We start from the raw sequence: 24,097 nt of genomic DNA, 5'->3' as shown, positions 1-24,097 counted from the left end.
ATTTTCATCAGTTGCAAAGTTTATTGTAGCTATGCTGTTTTTCCAGTCGTTTAACACATTTGGCCCAAATCTTGTGTTATGAAAGATGAAGTGCTATGCACAGGCTGTATTGGCTATGACTAGACAGCAAATACCAGACTAAGACACTCTTCTCCGGTCCTCAAATACATTAAACATTATACAAACATTGTAGTTTTTAAGTAGAGAAAATGCTTTAGTTATTCAAAGAACCAGGTCTTTATTTAACTTTTTTAGAATTTAACTTTCTAAATTTAGCAAACAGAGATGGTTTCCCAAAAAAAATTTATAAATTAGCTTGCTGTGATAAAATGCAGATATGAGTAACTCAATTGTGGATTTCATTCATATTCTGTTCATTGCCCTTGTAGCCTAACACTTATTTTAAAAGTACAAGACAGACAAGATTGCATTGATTGTATGAATACTACTAAGTGATACCTCAACTGAATCCGTTTTTTTAGTTCACTGAAAAAACAGCGATAAAACGAATACGCCTTCCCAGTTGTGTTCTGATGTTCCAGCCACTAAACAGATCTGAAATTGCATCCGAAATCTCACTCGGTATCAGCGATGTTAATATTCCGCGTGTGTCTTGGTCTGGCATTCAGAGAGGTGCAACAGCGGAACAGGAGCTCTGCGGCGGGATGGCATTAGGAGGGGACCAGTGAGATGTGTGGGTTGGAATAATTGCTGTCATTCTCTTTTCATCCTTTCACATATTCTGCCACAATTGGTCCATGCGCAAACACACACACATACATGCCGTAATATCATCTCTTGTTGCCTCTGGCGCGGCTGTCAGCTCCTTTTTCTTCAGTCCGTCACTGGAGATGCTGGTGAAAGCACGGTGTGAACAAATAAATGCATAAATAAATAATCAAACAAACAAATGAGAACTAAATAGAGGGCAGATTTAGACGCTACGGCAGCAGATTTACTGAGGACTCGCTGTCTCTCGCTCTTTGACGGAGGGGACAAATAATTTCCTGTTTGGATTATTGGCGCGCTTTTGTATGCAGGAAACAGGATATGATTTTAGACAACATGAATTGTGCTATGATCCAAGGATGAAACGGCTAAACTGAAGCTCTATTAAGCTTGAAGGGGTTTTGAATCAATGTGTATCTTCGCATTAGTTTTTTCATTCAATTTGCTTAAGATTTCTGAAGTGCTCATCATAGAAACTAATGGAGCACCAAGCACCTGACAAACAAAAGAGTGTTTTTGACTGACTTACACACACTGATGAGTATGTGAAAATGTTCTCTGGGGCAAAGACTTCTTTAAAAATTAAAGAAGAAAAAAATAAACTAGAGACTATGAATCTCATTTGAAATGTTTGTGAATCGCATGCTATGATTTAGATGAACTGGGTATAAGAAATATGTGTGAATAGGACATTATTCATCAGCGTTCGAGAGCCTTGTTCATTAACATTACCTGCGTTATGGCACATATGAACTCCATGGCTGCTCCAATTAACTACTGCACTTTATCATGCTAATTCAACTAGAGAGCAAGTGATCGAGAGGGAAGAAAAAGAGGAGGAGAGAGAGACTAATGGATTAGGCACTGGGGATTCATATTTCAGAGTTGTCATTGTGGAGAGAATGTGTGTCACAGCATGCTAAGAAATGTGATATGATACACTCGCATAGTCTAAATCAAAGCCTACAGGAAGAGGAGAGGAGAGGAGAGGAGAGGAGAGGAGAGGAGAGGAAAGGAAAGGAAAGGAAAGGAAAGGAAAGGAAAGGAAAGGAAAGGAAAGGAAAGGAAAGGAAAGGAAAGGAAAGGAAAGGAAAGGAAAGGAAAGGAAAGGAAAGGAAAGGAAAGGAAAGGAAAGGAAAGGAAAGGAAAGGAAAGGAAAGGAAAGGAAAGGAAAGGAAAGGAAATACAAAAAAAGTGGAAAGGGAAGGAAAAATAAAGAGGATGTGGAAAGGAAATAAAAATAAGGAGGGAAGAAAGTGGAATGCAAAGGGAGAGAAATGGAAGAGGAAGTGTAAGGAAAAGGAGGAGGAAGTGAAAATTATAGGAAAGAAAATGAAGTGGAAAGAAAATGAAAGGAAAGGAAAGGAAAGGAACGAAGGAAAGGAAAGGAAAGGAAAGGAAAGGAAAGGAAAGGAAAGGAAAGGAAAGGAAAGGAAAGGAAAGGAAAGGAAAGGAAAGGAAAGGAAAGGAAAGGAAAGGAAAGGAAAGGAAAAGAAAAGAAGTCAAGGCAAAGGGGAAGAGGCAGGAAATACAAGGAAAGACAAGGAAAGGAAGGGAGACGAAAGGAACTGGTGAAGAAAAAGGCAAAGAAAAAGACAAGTGGAAAGTGTCAAAAAAATGCAAAAAAAGCAAAATAATGGAATAATAGGACAGGGAAAGGAGAGGAGAGGAGAGAGGAGAGGAGAGGAGAGGAGAGGAGAGGAGAGGAGAGGAGAGGAGAGAGAGGAGAGGAGAGGAGAGTGAGAGGAGAGGAGAGGAGAGGAGAGGAGAGGAGAGGAGAGGAGAGGAGAGGAGGAGAGGAGAGGAGAGGAGAGGAGAGGAGAGGAGAGGAGAGGAGAGGAGAGGAGAGGAGAGGAGAGGAGAGGAGAGGAGAGGAGAGGAGAGGAGAGGAGAGGAGAGGAGAGGAGAGGAGAGGAGAGGAGAGGAGAGGAGAAGCTGCTACAGTAAGTGTACATTAAAACTAAGAACGTCTTCATCCTCCATGTTTTGCCCAAGTTTCAGTTTGTTTACACCTCAATTATATAATTGAACCATAACAGTGGACCACACCACATAACTGGTGCATTCAAATGCCAAACCACTATGCTTTCAAGAGAACATCCACTTCAAACTCTGCATTTATATGCTTCATAGCACATCTGTTCTAAAAAGGCAGCAAACACATTCGATTTTTTGCATTCTAGTGTCTGAATATGCAGGAGGGTTGGAATGGGGTGTTTGTGTGATTGCACTGAGCTGGAAACACATGTTATCTTTACTGGTTATTAATGTGCAGCTGGCAGAACTGGACGTTTAGCCAAAAGCAAAATGACTTTCATGAGAGCGGACCATCAAATCGAGGGCAGGAACTACGACAGGCCTTTTAAAATGAGTTAAAAAATGAGTGAGCGGTGAACAGTTTTTCAGTTGACATTCTAGTGAGTGTTTGTGTGAGTTTAACTTTATCTCTCTAGCTTAAAATGTGTACAGTCAGACAGTTAATGAATCTTATCAATAGTGATAAGTAGTGATATCAATAGTGATATCAACTACACTACTCTTTTTTAATATCTGATTTTGATGTCTGCAAACTACTGCTAAAAAGTACATTTACTACCATTGGTCAGACTTTCAGACAGGACCAAATTTGAAAGGTCAGTGTCCAATGCAAATATCACTTATGATGCTTTCATGTGCCTTTGTTTATCGCTATTGGATCAATCCATGATTTTTCTGAATTCTGTATTGATTTTGAACTTTTCTTGACAATTTGAGTTTTGAGTTTGAGGCGTGATTGAGTTTAATAATGAAATAGTCTAAATGAAACAAGAAAAAACTATTTTAAAGGAAAAGGATTGTCACACGAAGTATCAATTTAATTTAATTTAACAAATATAATGATTACTGAAAATGAAAAAAATATTATTAAAAACTATAGTATTAATTTTGAAATAATAATACATCTTTTCACAGTATTGCACATACAAGCACTATGTATCAAAAATGTATGGACAGTACGATTTTATTTTAATACTTTAATTCAGCAAGATGCATTCAATTGATCAAACGTGACAATACAGACATACAATGTTACAAGAAATGATTTCAAATATATGCTGCTTTTAAAATTTCTATTAATCAAAGAATCAGTTTCTTTCATAGCAAATGTTTATTTAATAACATAAAATTACAAATTACATTAATACAGTTTTTCTCAATTGCTTTGGTTCAATTCTCAAATTGTTTTTCTCAAAACAATAAGTTCAGGTCTCGGAACAATTCGTTTCTTGTTCTTGTTTCTTAATGATTTGAGCAAATTGCATGTGTTTTGGCATGTATGTGCAAAAGAGCAAGTACAATTGTCTATATATATATATATATATATATATATATATATATATATATATATATATATATATATATATATATATATATACACATATATACACTGGACTTTAATATAAATTATACAATTAGTGCGTGTGTGTGTGTGTGTGTGAGAGAGATAATCAGCTGAAAGAACAGCCTCCTGCTGTGCTGACAAATCTGATCTGCCTCAATTACTGAGCGGCAGATCTATCTTCACATGACCCACATAACACATCATTTTACAGACACACACACACACACACTGGACAGGAGACACATATTGGAGGGAAATATCTTTCACTTCACTCATAAGGCTCGGCTGATTTTTCTCTTTTTTTCATCCCTCGTTCAATTCCTCTCTGAGTCATTTCTGCCACGCGGTATTGAAATAGATGACAAATTCAGTCTCTGTCAGGCAGCCAATGTACACCTGAGAGCCTTTCCACCGCTCTCACAGTATGTTTTTCAAAGTGGAAAATTTTCTCATAAAACTTCAGGTCTCTTCATCTGTCCCTTGATGCTCGCTCGCTCTCTCTCACACTCTTTCTCAGTCTGTCCCAGAGGTCTGTTGCAGCGCAGTTGAGCTACTGAGCTTTAGAGAAGCTATTAAACGTCCTTTTGTTCAAATTGATTAACAGCAAGGACACCATTAATTGAAAAATATGTACCAAATTAAAAGAAAGAGAGTGAGAGAAGACAGATACAGACCAAGAAAGCTAATAATCCATAAACACATACCGACAGCACCGGAGCTATGAATCATTTCTGATTATTTATGTTCAAAACCGGTGACCTGTGCAGAGGTCACTCATAGATTACTGCGTTTAAAAGGATTATTTCTACCCCTCATAACCCTATTAGCGCCGTATCACGACTCAAAGACAATGTGGCCTGTTAGCCTAATTAAAACTAATTACTGATGAAAGCTTGATGTAAAGCAAAGCTGGGGCGACACTCTTGTCAACACCGCCCTGAGCTGTCTCTCTCTCTCTCTCTCTTTCTCTCAGTGGAGGCCATCTGTTGGAGGTGATTAATCGAGATTACAGTGACCCTCGGTGTGGGACTCACTCGGGCCGTGGCAGAATCACGATGCCTCGGTACGCTGGGCTCTTCACGCTCCGCTTAATTCATGTCATTGGGCTCCAAAGATCAGCTCCTACAGGGGGGCTTGTAACCTCCTAAAGGTCGGTAGCAGTACATCACCGCGCCTCATCTGACATCCGACCGCCGGAGCGCTTGGCTCAGGGGGGAACTCCCACACTGGCCCGTGAGTAGATTAGCATTTTAACTGACGTGACTCTTTCAGTACAATGGCTTCTGGTTCCCGTGTTCACCTCTATAGTTTTCGCCTAGAGCAGTTTGAAAATGAATTACTGCTTCCAGGGGCCAGATTTCTTATGATGGGAATCCAGGACTTTAATGATTAAATGATTCACTGGAGTGAAGAACAGGTTTATTCTCATTACACAATTACCCAGACAGTACAGGTCCTTCAACTTCAAGACGGTGGCCTCAGGACGCTTGCCTCAGAGAAAGAATTAACAGGGACAGTGATTTTGCTTGGGGACACGTTACTGGATCAAGAAAATATCTACCGCAAAAAAAAAAATAAAAAAAAAATACAATGAATGCCAATCACAATCAAGTCAAGCACTAAAATCTGATTGGCTAAATGCTGTACACCCAAAAAAATTAAATGATAGAACGATAGATAGAACGATAAAACGATAGAACGATAGATAGAACGATAAAATGATAGATAAAACAATAGAATGATAGATAGAACGATGAGACAAAATAGAACGATAGATAGAACAATAGATAGAATGATAAAACAATAGATAAAATGATAGAACAATAGATAAAATGATAGAACGATAGATAGAATGATAAAACGATAGATAGAACGACAAAACGATAAACGATAGAATGATAAAACAATAGGAAAAAGATAGATTGAAACAATAGAACGATAGATAGAATGATTAAACTATAGATTAAACAAAAGATTAAACAAAATATAAAACAATAGATAGAACGATAAAACGAAAGATGGAACAATAAAACGGTAGATAATGATAGAACGATAGACAGACCGATAGATAGAACTATAAAACAATATAAAGATAAAGCGATATAGAAAAATAGAACGATAAAAGGATAGAACGATGGATAGAACGATAAAACGACATACAAAACGATAGAACGATATATATATATATATATATATATATATATATATGTGTGTGTGTGTGTGTGTGTGTGTGTATATGTATATGTATGTATATGTGTGTGTATTCTGTACATTTTAAAAAGCAATTTGATACATAGAACGATAGCTAGATTAATGGATGAATGGATGGACGACGTACGGACGGATGATGTGTATACTTGTAAAATGTGTATTATATGAGTAGCCTCTACCTTTTATATTTTTATATAGCATATTGTGTATATTGTGCATAGTGTATTTTGTTTAATTGTATTCTGCACTGGACAGCTCAAGACTTTCACTCACCACGCCACATGTGCTGTTGCTGATGTGACAATAAGAGTCATTTGATTTGATTTGAAAATTGCTCATACTATGTAATAAGATTTCAGTTTTTACCAGCCACCACCTGACTGATTCCAATCATACAGGCACACAGCTTCTCCTGCTTCCTTTCCGTCTCCGCAAGAAAACTTTTCTGGAGTATGCAATCTCCCGGACATCTTGCAAACTCTTCATCATCAGCCAGGCTATCGACTGACCTCAACAACACTACTGTCAGCAAGATCAGCCAGAAAGATGTTTGAGTGCCAGACACCTTAAACCAGAGCCGTCGCTAGGTGGTGACAATTATAGAGGCCCCAAGAAAATCCATCAGTTATACTATATAGGTCCCTGTTGTAATATTTATATTAGTTGTATGCCTGAGATTTAAATGAAAACCACAAAAACATGCAATTTGGTTAAATATTTTTTCCAAATATCTGCTTCACTTACCTCCCGAAAAATGGTTTAGTCCGATCTAAAGTATTTATTAATTATTCAGTCAGTGACAAACATCAGATGGACCCAATAAAATTGTAAGTCCCGCCCCAGCTCGTGAACAGAACCAATCAGAGTTGAGGCGGCAGCTGCGTGAAGTTAACGATGAATTTGGTGGAAGAGCAAGAGACTGACTGACTGAAAAATGACTGAAAGAAAACATAAATCAGGGTACCAGAAACGCCATGAAAAGAAGGAGAGGGAGGCCAGGAGAGTTGTTGTATCCCAGTCGATCAAGGCGTTCTTAAAGAGGTTGTATTGTTATTTCGCTGGGAATAAGAAAACTACCGTCTACAGCCTGTCGGGTTCTGTCACTTTTCATTTTCGGTGCGCACCACAATCCACCGAATGATTGCGTGTTCTAAATCCCTGTCTTTTTACACTATTGTAAATAGAGTTAAAAAATTGACACGAGTCACGGCACATTGCATTATGCCCCTGACCTGCCGGCTGATGATGTATTTATTACATCAAGAAAACACCAATAAAACACACTGCATACATTTGTAATACGTTGTATTGTAAAGATGTATACATTTATTAGCTTTATTTAATAATATTACCAGTTCCATATAATCTTTATTAAAAAAATAAGACATTAAACGATTTTATTTTTTAAATTTGACTGCATTCTTGTCAATTTCTAAATGTTTACTTTTTGACTTATGAATTATAACAGATCGATGAAAAAAAACAAAACATTTTGCCGTTACTTTTTTAAAATTGGTTTTATTATTATTCAACAATTTCTTGCTTTTTGTAAATTTTTATTAGTTGTAATTTTTATATAAACATTTAAAATAAAGGTTTTACAACATCATCATCTTCAGTTGTATGCGGGCCACCATGCTCATCTATTGTACAGTATATGATATTGGTGGAGGGTGGTCTGGGCCCACATCAATATTTTTTTTGGAGGCCCCGAATCCTCTAACTTCGGTCCTGCCTTAAACCAATAGTTCACTCAAAGTGATAAAACTTTTATTTTTAGGTGAACTGCCCCTTTAAAAAAATGATGAAATATCTGTGAATATAATGTTGAGTATTACTGACTATTGATATCTTAAATAGTGTTCAGGTGGAAAAGCAGCACTTTTTGAGCAGTGATGCATCTGTATGATTTTCTCTTTAATGTGCCGATTCACAAAATGAACAGCAATTGAAAAGCATTTTTCAAAGGATTGAAAACCCATGAAAGGCCTTGAAGTGGAGTTTAATTAGATGTTTGCTTAGGAGGCAGAAGTAATGGCTGGAAGTCATCCAGCTACAACACCTTTTAACACTAAAGTTCAGCTTTGCTTTGCCTTTGATAATGACTATATATATTAGGTATATATGTGGAGAATATTAGGACTAGGGCAGTATTGACAGCACATCAAAGATGACATTTATAGTTTGATTTTTGTGATACAATTGAAAGTTGAGACTTCGTTTCATATCAAAAGTAACAAAGCTTATTGTGATTATTGGATAGCAGATGCACTATGCTGTTTTCTGTTGATGTGTGAAGAAAACTTCACTAAACATTACAGACTAAAAGATCGATCTTGAGATTTAAGAGTCAATATCGGCTCATCAAAATGAAGATGGATTCAAATCGATTAATTGATTTCATTAACCCAGCCATTATTAGGACTGTCAATGAATTAACTTGGCAAATTAGCACAGTGTATTGCATAATAAAGTAACGCAAATTAACAGTGTGTCATTTGAACCATACGTAAATTCCATGATATGCAATTTTCTTATTTTCAGGACCAGTTTTGTGTGCCATAATAATCTTTTATAACAATGTTGAAGTCCTTAATGTCATTTATTCATCCTGGATGAATGTATTCATTTCTTTCAAAACTTTTGAACAATGATGTATATATGCAATTACTATGCTTCATTAATTGGTTAACAATAATTCATTCAATTAACATCTTTAATTTTACAGACCTTGTAGTCTCAATGAACTCAAGCTTTTCAGTTCATGGAGTTCAGTTTTTTCTTCATTTGAAAATTTGTATATATGCAGCATTTATCAAGGATGCCAAATTATTTTACACATTATTTACTACAATTATGTCAAGATTAACACATTAACAACTTATAACTCGTAACTAGTGCATAACTTCTGTAATGCATAATTTTCCTTTCACTGAGAGCAATTTCGTCTGCCACAAATAATTCACGGGCTTTCATCAGTAAGTACTCGCATACGTAAATAATGTAATTGAATAATCGGCATATGTAAATATATCTTAAAATAATTTGTATTAGGCCCTGGTATTCCATTTACATACTTATAATGTAAGAATGTTATTGTCAGGAACTCAGCTCATGGAATACCAGCAAAAAGAGAGCGGATCCCTCTTCAGAATCCCCCAAAAAATTTTGGGAGAGAAATCCTTCTGCTTGCTCATGCATGACTCCCTGCGCTCCTCCACTTGAGACCTCGTCTGGAGCAAAGCGATAGCTAAACCACTCACTCTGCCCTACAGAGTCTAGAGCAAGAGCCCCGTCCCCGCCAAAACCCTCCCGTTAGACCACAGATACCACAACGACGTGCCAGACAATTATGGGGTGAACCAACAAGCAGCAAGTGGCAGAGGAACCTTGTCTAGCAGAGCCAAAACCTCAGCCAAATGATTAGTGAGGGGACAGTGAAGTGTGACAGCAAGCAATACAGCATTGAATCCCAGCTGTTGAAGACTTCAGCAATCCCTCTGATGGCCAAACAGGGTCTCAGATGAGAGGGCACATGAGGGTGATTAATTACCACGCCGTCACAGGGTTTGTTTTTCACTAATACCTCATCAAAAATGCAAATATGTTGAGGCATCATATCGTCACTGTCAGGCAGAAACCATAAATCTTTCTTCATAAATCATTATTATTGGTCACCATTTACATCTGTTTATGAGTTTTGCAAATATTTAACCAATGCAAAGTATTAAAAAGAACTTGTGAACAAACTTCAGAACTCCATTGGATCCTCAAACTGTTCTAACAAACCGTTTCTGCTTGTTTATGATGCAAAGGTAAATAAAGAACTGGTTGTTTGAATAAGTACAACTAATGTGATGCCCTAACTGCCTTTAGATGCGGCCATTCTAATGACTGACTAAACCTGCATGTAATAATATAATGTCACATGCAAGTGTCTGGCCATATATAAACCCATAATATCAACTTTGCCTCCACTCAACCCTCCCTTTTTTCCCCTATTACTTCAGTGTTCAATTATTAACCTTACGGAAAACTACTGGAGAAAATATTGGAGAAAATTCATAAAGAATCAAGTGACTGCAGCAAATTGATTCCATTATTGCGTAGGCAAATGGACAAAACATTATTGATTTCGGAAATGTAAGAAGTAGGCTACGTGTTAAAGAGAGATGGAAATTGATCTAATGTCTTTAGAAAAATTTAAACATTTCGTAAGAGCCTCAACGTTACAACACTGTTAACCTTTAAGTGAGAGTTTAAGTGACATATCTAATTGCTATGTAATTATTATATCGTCATTCTCATTAACAGGCCAGTTGATGTTTGTGTAAATCTCAGTTGGAGACTGCATGCTCGCATTGATTTTTCTGTATGATGTATAATTACTACGCAAGAATTAGCAGGAACGAAGGTAATGACTGATGTTGTATACACACATGGAAATTAGCTACACAAGACTGCAATTATTTAAAATTACTCAAATAACATTGTTTAAAGCCAATTCTTTTGAAGCAAAATTATACAATTACAATCAAATAATCCAATTTAATTATTCTGGAACTTCTTAACACATAGCAGAAGCAATAGAAAAGCGACTGCTGAGTCTGAATACTCTTTCACACAGATTAGAATACATGGTGTTCATGATCACAGAAACATAATTAACTATCACATCAATAAGCACATTTCCTTTCTGCAAGCACTGATTATTCTGATTAATAATGATTATAAGAGACTAATATTAAACTTTTGTGAATTCAAATGTTTTGTTTTAGGTATTGGTGAGTGACTAAATGTAAACTTAAAAATAGAAGTGCTTTAATAAGAGCCTTGGATTGGATAATTCCTGTAAATGAATCCCTAATTATGGTGATTTAAAACTGAAAGCATAACTTTTAATTAGCCAACATAAAAGAGTATACCACCTAGAAACATTAAAAGCAATTATTTTTCATGTGATTTGTTCAAGTTTCCTTTTCCGATTAATCAAACATCATTCACTAAAAATGTATATAAAATGGCAATAATGTTCTAGCCTTGAATGACGAGGTTCACATCTAATTTTATTTAACAAAAAAAAAAAAAAAAGGGTAGAAGTTAAAATGAACAGCTTGAGTGCAAATGACGCTTGAGAGCTCAACTGCAATTTAATATGTTTGATTCTCATCACCCGTGTCCTTAAGATTTTTTACTGGATCATTGCTCTTTAAAACATGAGATTATGCTAAACCGAAAAGTGGTTACGACAACCTGGACGGTTCATTTCAGTTAAAAAGCATGACCTCCTGCCTCTTTTATCTTTCCGTCCCAGCACTCCCCGAAGAGACCCAGCACCTCCCTGAGAGACGGCAGATATGACGTTTTTCTCACCATAGCCAACGGCACGATGCCAACAAGGTCTCTCTGTGCCAGGTGGATGTGCGTCTCTGTTTCCTCATTGCCGGCCCTGATGCCCGGGTATTCCACCGCCCAGAAGATGGACCTGCTGCCTACCGTGCTCCCGACACCATCCACCTCCAGATCCACCTGAACGACCCTCTGCCAGCCCGGCTCCACGCTGAAGAAAGACAGAGAGAAACCAATAACAGTTTTCTAATAATACATGTCATAATTAGGGCCATATGATTTCCACAATGCAGACGGAAACACAGAATACAGTCATAAAAATGCCATTTACTGCATAATGAATCATATGATATACGATAGGGATGTCCCGAGCTGATCGGTATCGTCTATCCTCAGCCCGATCCTTTATTTTACGTCAGCTGTCATAAAGGTGTCGGTATGCACCTTCAAGTGGGTTTGCCCAATTTCCATTAAAAGGAAAAAAAGAAGCTCTAATGTACGAGAACCAATGAGGTTTTGCATATTTGATGCGAACGTTTGCAAAGAATCACTCGAAAGCCATTTATTTTCCAGTGATTCTTTACAAAAGTGTGCATTAAATATGCAAAACACAGAAACTCGAACGTGCGTGTGTGAATTGCTAGAACAGACCTACTGTAGAACAGATTAATTGTTTATTTTTATCTGCCGTCAGACTATCTAAGCTGCGTTTCTCTGGGTTGCGTCTTGCTTCGGCCTTGACTAACAGATGAGCATTCTGACACCGTAAGCTTCATGCTTATAGTCCCATATTCATAATTGTGATCACACAATGTCTACCATCATAACAGATGTTTACATCTCGTCTTTATACAGTATATACCTTATTAGAAAAGATTAATAGAACTTTTGAATAGTCTTCAGCTGATTGTCGTCTATCAGAACATCTGCCAGTTTCTGCAGAGATGTTGAAGGAGAGAATCTGCTTCTCAGTCTTCTCTCCCAAACTGCCCACAGTAGTTCAATAATATTCAAGTCAGGTGATTAAGCTGACCAGGGTAGATGAAGTTCATCTTGGTGCTCCAGTTGTGGAGTTGAATGTCCAGTTTTATGATCATAACACTACATTTTTCACATTTTAGCAGTGGTGTCTGAGATGACATTTTTAGCAATTGCAGCTCTTTTATTGATGTTGGCTTTGTAAGATTTTCAGTGGTCAGTTTTTTGTGGAAACTGTCTTCAGGGAGAATATTGGGGTTTGCTGACACTTTGCTACAGTTGTTCTGTGTTGTTTGGACAGAATTCTTTTTAATGTTTGACAGTCCCCACTATTGAATTTCGGTTTTGCCTCTTAGTTCTTTGCTGACTAAGTCTTGCTATGATTTGTGTTTGTTTTAATTTTAACAGTAAATCTATGTTGTGCAGCATTTTGTTTGCCAAAAAAATTGTCTGATTACATTTTAAAAGATTAAATAAATTTAAATGTATTATTTTAAATGTATGCCTCCTTTTGATAACCACAATTTTTGATAAAAAAAAAAAAAAAAACTAAAAAAAACTAAACAGAATTTCTGGGTGGGAAATAAAAACATTTCATAGGCCCTACACATTTTTTTTTTTGGTAAATCTTAATAAATCGTTGATTTAATAAATCAATTTATTATTTGATTTATTATTTTCCCCAAAAAATCCAACAGAATTTTGTAAAAAAAAATAACACTGATTTCATAGGGCCCTACATGATGTTGAGAAAGAAGTCATGAGGTAAAAAAAAAAAAAGAGAGAAAGATAGACAGAGTTGAAAATGAATTGTGTGATGTAACGAGTCTCCGAGGAATCAGGTTTGAAGCCACGTCAAGTCACTTAGAGTTTACAGTCACGAGCCGATCGAGAAACAAGGAGATGCGCATGTGAGAGGCATCATAAAAGAGTTTGCTGAGTGCAATGACACAGCTCTCAGCGAAAACCGCACCGCCACACATTAAAAGAAGGATCGAGAGGAGAAACCCAACAGAGGGGAAAAGTAAGGCAGGAGGTATAAGAAAGGAAGTGATATGGAGAGACAGGGAACAGATGGAGGTAGACACATACAGAGACTACAGCTGACAGGAACAGAAGAACCAACGAGAGAGAGAGAGAAAGACAGAGAGAGAGAGAGCGCGCACAAGAAACAGAAACAAAGAAACAGAAACTTCATTTTCTGCCTAAGGTGGTGGTGGTGATCACCTTGCATCAAATTGCATGCAGAGTTGAAGAACAACAACACTATCTAATGTTATCTAATGCATCTCCTGAACTTTAAGCAAGTGGCCAGGATTGATCCAGATAACAGTGTTGAGAAACTACTCGAAAATTTTATTTTGTCAAGCTACAAGCTTGAAGTGGTTAAAGTTGAGCTACTGCTCTGAAAAATTAAAGCATCATTATAAGCAACAAAATATAGACTGAAGTTACACAATGAGGCAGTATGTTTTCAAAATTCAAATCAGAGGTGTATTTTCTTCTGAAACTAAATGATGATGGCTTTGGAATGAATGAACAATCCCAGTTAGGCTGATCAAAAAATGAAAAGGTATAGGCTAAACTCTCCTAAACAACAACACCATTTTTTTTTTACATAACTAAGTCAAAACAAATTCAATAATGAATGGGACTTTCCAATGAGAAAGAGGATTTTCTGAATGAACCAATTCATTAGAAATAATCTCATGCTACATACAGTATGAGAGAGAGGACTGTCCTAAAGAACTGAATCAATATGAATCAGAATTTGAACACCACATACAGGAAAGGTCTAGCTGAATGAACTGATCACTAGAATGAATCAGACTTTCCAATGCTACACATGAGAGAAAGGATTGTCCCAAAGAATGGATTCACTATAATGAAATAAATGTGTCAACAGAAACAGAGAACTGTCCCTGCTGAATCACTACTGAATCACTAGAGTGAGATACACTGTGTGATTGTGGTGCTTTATTTTCAAACGTTTTACAAACTACATATAATTTCTGCAGTCTCTACACCAACAAAATGGGCAACACTTTACGTCAGGGGTAGTCAATTAAAGTTCCCAGTGGTCTGGTCTCCATGTTTTCTTCCCAGCGGAGGTCCAGACAATACTTTTTTTGAACACTTAATTTTCATTAAAAAATCCAAAAAATATTAGAGGATGTAGTGCCGAAAGATCATTATCGTAAACGACCCGTAAATGACCGCTTGTGGTGTGTAACGCTCCATACTCATTCTTTAATTGGCAGAAACCGCGCCGCATATTTAAAACGCTATGAGCGTAACGAGGCGCTGAGTGTCTATTTCACACTGAAGCGGTTGCCGAGAGTTGAAGAATGTTACATTTTTGGGTAAATCGGCACTTTTTACCCAGCCCTCCAATCAAAGAGGAGGAGGGGCGGGACAAATATCACAAGACCAACCGTCACATTCTGCTTGTACAACGTCAACAGATGATAACAACAAGCATAATAACGGAACAAAATAATTTAGAACAAGAGCCACAGCTGGCTAAAAATGCTTCGGTGGACACGCGGTCTAAGTGCACTGAGCTTTGGCATTTGTCATACCTGGGACAGTCTTGCGCACTTACTTCCTGTTGCGTGTGCGTGCTCTCAAGTGGCCAAGACCGCCAGTGTGGGTATTATAAATATAAATATAAATGAATGTGAGGACTGCACGAACCGACTCACATTCACAAACCGAATCAAAATTTCCATTGCTGCATATATATGAACCAACAAATTCACTAGAATTGAATCAGAATTACACAAGAGCGGCCATCTGAACGTATACAATTCACTATGAATCAGGTTTTTTATTCAACCATTACTAAGAGGTGCATAAAAGCATTCATACAGCATATTAAATAATATTGTTGACTGATAAAGCCAATTAAATTACAAATGTAGTACATAAAGCCATTTTAGGTTGTTTAACCAATATACCGGCAGGGAGAGTACCGGCAGGCTTTAGTTACATTCTGTTGTTAGTACACAGGAACAGCAGAAGCTTCTTCACTCTCAGAGTGCATATAAGTTTCCTGATTACACATTTACAGAATGAGTGAAAATGAAAACAGCACACCAAATCCATTTTCATTTCGACAGCTCCATCTCTTGAGAGCATCTTTCATACAAATGAACATCCTCTCATGGAACAGCAAGAAAGAGTCAGACACTGGGTATGAAAAGAAACATCCCAGTTGTGAATCAACAACCCAATTTTCCTGACAAAAAGAGGTGGAGTGAATGGCAAATGAAAATGGAGGAAATGCGCTTCATTTCAGAAACACTGACTCGTTGCTCGTTTCACTGGTCTCATGGCACACACATCCTCAAAGTTTCACAACAGCCTGTCAAAACAGATGCCGAGTTGTTCTGAGGACCAACACAATCGGGAAGCCACAATCAGAGGCCCAGGGAAGAATCATAAACTGCCTATTGTAAATGACTACTTGATTGAACTTTTATTGTCTTGCAAAACGTCACTAGTTACTTTTGATTACAACAAGGTTAATGCTGTGCAGCTGAGGATTTAAATTGATTTATTCTTGTATGTTAAAAACAAAATTTGGCACAGTCTTTACCTTAAAATTCCTTAATTTACCATTTTGAAAACAAATATTGGCCGTTTTACAAACGTTCTGTAGGTGCTGCGTGTATTTGAGAATTCCCTTTGTTTTAAAGGTGCACTAAAACTTTGTTGCGATGTCGTTACAACACTCATTTTGGTTTCGTACTGACACCTAGTGGTGTGGATGTAGAGAGTATTATTTATATACTATTATAATATTTATTATTATTTAATTTTACTTGATTTTTCTTGTAAGTTATGTAGGCCTACCTTTGTCATGTCTATTTAACTTTATTTTTTATTTCAGTTTTAATCATTTTAGTACTTCAACTTAAAAAAAAAAAAATCAATAATTTGGCAAGGCAACATTTCAAATTTGTGTTTATTTTTTCCATTTAATGTGTAAATTATTTTATTTCAGCTTTATTTTATATTATTGAATTTTACCAACTTGGAAATAGGAAAACATGTTTAAAAATTGTTTTTAACAGATGCAATGTTTGCACTGTACTGGCAAATATAAATACACCACCTAAACATTGCATGTTACCATGAGACTGGAAAACAGCACCTGAATCATCACAAAAAAGTGAGTATCCTTCAGCAAATGTTGCACTGCCCCTCTCTCTTTGAAGTCCATGTGCAGGAATACAGTGTGTGAGGGTATGTGTGAAAGAGAGAGAGAATTAGAGAGAGGAAGACAGAAAGTGTCTTTAGGGATTTGCAGAGTAATGAAAGCTGATCCGGCAGGTACAGCGGCAGGGAACGGGACGACAGAATAGAGGGTGACAGCGGTCTTTCGGGAGCGACAGCAAAGGAGCGATAGTGAGCGGGGAAGAGAAGAGAAAGAATAAAAAGAGAGATAGACACTGAGCACATTTAAAACCGTCCCACAACTCTGCCAGTTTTGCTTTTCTTGGGGAGAAAATATTAACTATTAAATGAATTGGTGAGGAAATAAAAGCTATTGGAAATACAAGTGACAAAAAATATTGTATGACAATTTGTAGTCATACAACTTTTTGTGTCATGCTTATAGACGAGAGAAGAAATGGTAAAAAGTCACAAATAATAGGAAGGGAGTGAAAAAGACCAATTGAAGTGTAAGAGGAGCAAGATAGAAAGTCGGATTCTATTTTGAATGATCAATATTTCAATGCGACAATTCAAGATACAGACTGATGCCCTTAACTCTTGACGCACGCACACAAACCTGGAATACAAACATTATACCTAACATATTACTCTGTAATAACTGAACTCGTCTTTCATTGGTTGGACAAACACATTCATCCTCATTAAGTTTGAGACTACAACTACAAATAGATAATGTCTTGCAGATAGAGATATGATCAGTGTTTTGATCAGAAAGTTATTTTTTAAAGTAATGCATTATATTGCATTATACATAATTTTGTTACTTAGTTACTTGTTATGGAAAGTAATGTGTTACATTACCTTTTCCTCACCTGGGCTGGGCTTGCTTGTTTGTTTTTAATAACAAAAACAAAAGGTTATCTAAAGTAATTTTTTGCTTATAAGTATGGTTATATAGGATCATAGAAAGTCAGCAGCAAAGACAATGGTTAATAAAGTGAGATTAAATACTTAAAGTATATTTGTGTTTTTTAACATTTAATTATTGCAAGTTTGCATTATATTCTGAGTTCGCATTTCATTGTTTTTACTCATTTTAATGAATAATGCATGTTCACATTTAGTCTAGAACTACAATAAGCATCATGTTTACACAGCGCACACAACGCCTCTGCACTTACTCACGATTTCTCTCAACATGGGGACAGGAGAGGTGACAATCAATAAATGGGAATCATTTGAAAAAGTAACTCAGATATTTAGTTTTAGGCATGTTTTGAATGGGGACAAGTGTGTTCTATGTGCTTTATCATGTGGTATGTAAGTATTGTCTGATCATATTTAATTAAAATTTTTATGCCAGTGTCAAAGATGAGTTTCTTTCCAGGAAATCTGAACAGTCAAAGTTCAGAACATGTCAAATCAAACCAAATGTGTTACTTTACTAGTTACTTGAAAAGAGTAATCTGATTACGTAACATTACTCATGATTTTACCCCCAAAACTGGATATGGTAAATATTTATTTGGGGTAGAAGAAAATGTTTTAACATTGGTAAATTACTCTACAGAACTTCATGTCTTAGGTCTTAAGGTCTAAGAATCTGTGAGTTACCACGGAGAATATTTTCTACTGAATTTTATAAAAAAAAAAAAAAAAAAAAAAAAAAAAAAAAAATAGAAAAAAAATAGTCTATGGGGGAAAGCATTACATCAGATGCATTAAATTTGGTCAAAAGTGACAGTAAAGGTATTTATAATGTTTCAAATAAAGGTTGTTCTTTTGAAGAATCCTGAAATAGTATATATATAGCTTTCCCATAACGAAAATAAATTATAATTAAAACAGTTTTTTTTAAATTATATTAAAATAGATCAGTTATTTTAAATAGTAATAATATTTCACAATATTACAAATTTTGCTATATTTTTTTATCAAATAAATCCAGCCTTGGTGAGTAAAAAAGATTCTTTAATATCCTTAAGAATAATTTTCAGTGGTAATCAACAGCATTCCTCAAATTATGCTGACACAGCTTAATCACCATGAAATCAAAATTGCTCACTCCTAGATACAGTTAAGATGCAGTTAACCTGGGGCACTACTGTACACAGGTGGATTAGTCATAATAAAGAATCATACAATTCACTGACATAACATTTCTTTGTAAACAGAGTTTCATATTAGTTGAGGCTGTGAGAGTTTCAGCACCACGGACAGAGGCACAATACAAGGACCAACATTCTAAACTACCTTTGTGTAATCTCTCCTTCAGGGTAAATATGTCTGCACAAACACATGTGTATAATATCATTTGCGGTCAAACTTCACTTTTTTTTTTTTTACAAAAAGGACAGGCCTACAAAGAAATACTCTTTTTCTGATGAGCAATAGTAGAATAGAGTTTACAGTGCTCAGTAAAAGCCAACAGAGCTTCTTCGTCATGATATACCCAAAAGAGAGGCTGAATGTTCACTGCAGAAAACACATGTGGAAACTACAGTAATTTACTCTGTTTGTGCAAAGGAAATTACTGTATACAAGTTCACAATAGAATACTGTACTGCCAAAAAATGCAATAATGAAAGAAGTACTGTGAAGGTCACAGTAACCAGCAATTTCCAGTAGAAAATCACAGTAACTTCCAATGTACTGTAGAAAACACAATAACTAATTATTTACTGTAGAAAATCACAGCTTGTTATAAAGATGAGCTGTTTAACTGTGACTTTCGATAAATGGATATTCCTCTTCAAATCATGAAATATGCATTACTCATTTTATTTATTTGGGCTGAAACAATATAAGTAAACAGCACTTAAACAAAGAACCAGTCGGTGCCGATAGCCTAGTTTGTTGACACACTGACATATAGTGCAATTGCGCCTCCGGTGACCCAAGTTCGATTCCTGCCTCGAGGTCCTTTGCTGATCCCATTCCCCTCTCTCCACAACACACTTTCCTGTCAATCGCTACATTGTCCTTGTCTAATAAGCAACAAAAAAGCAGTACTTGCAAAATAGTGAGTTTTATCTTACAATTTCTTACAGTGTTTGTAAACACTTCCAGTTAAACCATGTTCCTGAACATTTTGAATAGACATTTTCAATTTTCATTTTCAACCAATATCCTGAATAGACATTTTTACCTGATAGCATCATTTATTTGTTTGTGTTGTTTTCATATTTGCGTATCCCATTCAGTAAAGGAATTATGCAATCAGGTAATGTGCAGCAATTTAGGTTGCACAAGGTTTAAAAAAACAATGAATTAAATAAAATAAAAATAAATCTCTGTCTGCATACAATTGACTGCCACCACAAAAACAATCTTTTAAAATAAAAACGTTTACCACCAGTTTTAAGTGGGTGGTAACAGAGAAACGTTGTTTGTTTGTGTTTAATGAGCCACATTTGCATTGAAATGAGGCGTGTTTACCCAGATTTTTTTTTTTTACGATGCATACTTTGAGTATATTTAATGTAAATAAGATGCTGAGTTTTGTGGTCAAACAGCAGACTGAAGTTGCAGCTGTTTCATGAATACTGCCCTCACTCTTTTGTTTACTGTTTTACAAGTTTCAATATTGATTGTGTGTATTTTTACACAAATACAATTTCTGGTCTACAGTGCAATATACAGTAGACAAGAAAGTAAGTATAGATAAATACAATAGGAAATCATACCAAAACACAAAAGTTTGTATAGGAAGTAGGGGTCACGATATACCGGTACTGGGCTATTGGCTATAACCGTGATATTCAAAACACGAAATATCGATATTGTATTAAGGGTGTGACAATATACCTGTATTGGCAATAACCGTATCATTTAAATTGACTAGTAAATATATGATAATATGACAAGTAAAAGAATCCAGCGCCAGTACCTGGTTGACATCCAAAAGTACAATAGGTGGCGGTATTGCACCTCAACGCTGCCATCCGTCATAAAGCAGAAGACGCAGCGAGCGCAGCTGCATCTGCCATGCAAAATCATGTCGTCCGATAAGACATAGGAGAGTCTCTATCCACACTCCAAAAAAGTAAGCTCGCCAGTACGCATTCACATTTATTGTTTGAATTTTGTGATAAAATGGACATGATTTGAAAACTGACACTTTGTTTCTTATCGAAAGTAACAAAACGCAGAGCTTATAGCAATCAATGGTTGTTAATGGTGGTGGTAAATGGTGGTGGTTAGGCTACAACGCTGTATTCGTCTTGTACACAAAATTTGCGAGATGAATACGTGTACTGTTAACCCTAATTACTATTTAATCAAATGTCATGGAAGAATAGTTTGTGACATAAGATAAAGTGAGGTCAACCTCAACAATGGGCCAGGGCGGGGCAGTAGGTGGCGGGGCGCGTTCAGTACGCCATGAGAGTATCGCGATACGTACTGTGGGCGGTGTATCGTGGTTTTTCGGTCCGGTTTGAATATCCGCAGGATCTGAGAGCAGATCGAACTGATGATTCGTTTGAACAGAACAATTTAGGACCATAAATGAAGTGGGCACCATCCAGTCTAAGCTAACTAAAGAACTCGACAGCTGTAAAAACAGACCTTCTTCTTCTTAAAGACCTCGGAGCGATCTCAGGGCTGAAATCTCTTAAAACCACTGAGACTGAGACTCATTTTAACAAATAAAATGCATCAAATCATTCCAAAACAATGCTAGGCGGACTTATAATCAAACATTGTTCTTCTACATAATTCTATATCATGTCTACAACCTATAATGTGACTATTATGCCTAGATCACACATACATTATGCACTTTTTATAACTATTGAATGGTTGACTAAAAAGGGTTTCTTGTTTCTTACCAGTATGATCGTCTGCTCATAACTCAGAAGATGGCTTGATTGAAATCTGTGTAAGATGTATCATATTCCTATTATAAGAAATCATGTCTAAACTGTACTCTCTGCTACAGTAGAAGCAGAAAAGTTAAGAGGACCAATCAGAAAACAGGTCATTTATGTGAGGGGAGGAGAAACAGTCAGCACTGAACCAAAGACGATATGTAATTGATCAGAACATTTCAAAGAGGCTGGACAGATACCTCAGTTTAAAATCTCAGGACATGAACAAATTATCAGACGAGTAGACTCAAATACAGATTTGGCAGATCAAGATCAGAAGAACATGGGTTAACAGTTTCATTCAAGCCATCTAACTCTTCTCATCACACTTTTCTTCCTTTAATTAATTTTCCTTTTCTTTCCGTTGAGTCTCGTGTTAAGTTTTGCCGTATAAGTCCGTGTCTAACTTCAAACTTCACCCACAAAACTTTCCATCCATCCGGCAACACAACAGCGTGATTGGCCGCCCAAGACACGAGGAGACCGCCAGCCAATCAACGACCCTGGGAAACTTCCTTGTCGAGCACGACACCGACAAAGGGAATCCCCAAAGGAACGCAATGGTTCATTCAGGTCAGGTTTTACAAAGTGCACATAGAAACTTGGGATTTCATCATTTCACTCTTAATCCTCATTCTATCCTCACCTTCTTACTTTCTGCAACATTGTGTGAATGTGTGTGTGTGTGTTTATATGTTAGATATTAGTTTTATGTTAAAATAATAAAAATCTCATTCGTATTTAAAGAGAAGTGTTCTTGTGAAAGTAAAGATGAATTTGACTGATAACATTGTTTTTTTTTCAAGATTTCTATAGATAATCGTGATATATCGATACCGTGAATTCTTTGGCCACGATAACCGTGGTGTGAAAAAATATGATATTGTAACGGCCCTAATAGGAAGCTTATATGGTAACAGAGTAAATGGGTTATAGTATTCCCTGTCACAAGTAGGCATTTCCAAGCTAGCAAAACCATTCTGAAATGATAACAATGTATTTTTCTTGTATTCTAAAGTTGCTAGCATTTTACAGATCCTCATCCCGGAGGAGGACTCTAGACACAGCAGGTCAGATGAGCTCCTGGTAAATGTCTGCTGGGACCACATTTAAATGCCAGGGAGAGTCAAGTGACAGAGCAAATAAACAATTTCCTCACTGAGGTGATTTATTTCTGTGCCAGGTCTCCAGGGATGGACATAATTGAAAGCGGCTGCATTATCAGAGTAAATCTTTCAGCCAGAAGTGTGTGCGTTTGTATATCTCCTATCCTTTTCCCCAACAAAATCTCTTACATAAAAGTTTTAAGTTAAGTCTTATGTCCACTCTGTCAAAGATACCGCATGTATTTAATGGATATAAAGTGTAAACACCACTGTTAAAACAGCTGTTTTTTGTGATGTAAAAAAACTACTACATATGAACTAAAAACGAAAGTGACATTTCAGACAAAAAAAGAGAGAAAAAAATTGTTAAACTAAAAACAACCTGCTTGAACTTGTAATGCAATAATTCTACAGTATGTATAACCACTATGTAATAGACAGCACTGTATATATATGCGTGTCAGAAATCTTGCTGCTTTAAAATAATCATATGTGTGTCTAAACCTGACAGTAATACTGAACAGAATCGTATTAGCTTGGGCTTCTCTTACAACTACTTAAAGATTACAATGCCAACAACAAGAAAAGATTTAATAGATTCTATTTGGATTTTATTGTGAAATTCGACAACCAGTACCAGCACTAAATGAGAAACCAAGTGGTCACCGGAAAGAACAGAGGCCATTCACATCAAACCAGTCAGATAAGACCCCACATCAAAAACACTCAAAAATTCCTCCCCACTAATAAAGTGTCTATTGAAAAGAAGTTAATTCATGGCTCATTCATCAGGCAGATTAATACATTAACACAACCGCACACATTTGGCCCTGATATACTCACGTTCTTCGCTTAGGGGTAACGCGTGGTTTGCAATAAGTGAGCATCTATATACTGTTAGTGAACATCTGACGCCGCCCACACTAACGTCTATGAATATGTAAATATGTGCTATGCGCCGCCTTCTCAATAACAAAATTAACACACAACAGAATTAAGAAAACAACAAGCATTTCTTTTTAAAAAAGCATAAGGAAAGCATCTGATCATAGCAACGTGTTTGCGCGAGCTCTGCAATTCGGCACTCCAGTAAAGTCACGTCACGTTTATTTATATAGCACTTTTTACAATAGATTGCTTAAATCAGGCAGCTTTACCACCATATTAAACATGAAAAACATGTCTCGTTTCATCAGAAGTACAACTTCATTTTCTTCTATAAAGCAGGTCCTCCAGTGTGTTCATGTTTTTACTCATGGACATCTGACCTCGCCGGACTCAAAAAG

The 24,097-nt window shown here is 36.5% G+C and overlaps 1 protein-coding gene across 2 annotated transcripts in view; it reads right to left on the bottom strand.

The window, feature by feature from the left end:
* The window catches only part of LOC309512702 (transmembrane protein 132C), a 328,786-nt gene that overhangs the window by 57,312 nt on the left and 247,377 nt on the right, over window positions 1-24,097 (bottom strand). For both annotated transcript variants that reach the window (XM_082188408.1, XM_082188409.1), the window contains exon 4: window positions 11,696-11,882. In XM_082188408.1, the coding sequence (XP_082044534.1) occupies window positions 11,696-11,882 (187 nt within the window). The remainder of the gene's footprint in view (window positions 1-11,695; window positions 11,883-24,097) is intronic.

The sequence above is a fragment of the Leuciscus leuciscus genome (assembly GCF_965113295.1).
Source record: "Leuciscus leuciscus genome assembly, chromosome: 13".
Classification (NCBI taxonomy): domain Eukaryota; kingdom Metazoa; phylum Chordata; class Actinopteri; order Cypriniformes; family Leuciscidae; genus Leuciscus; species Leuciscus leuciscus.
This window is presented reverse-complemented; position numbering and strand designations above follow the sequence as displayed.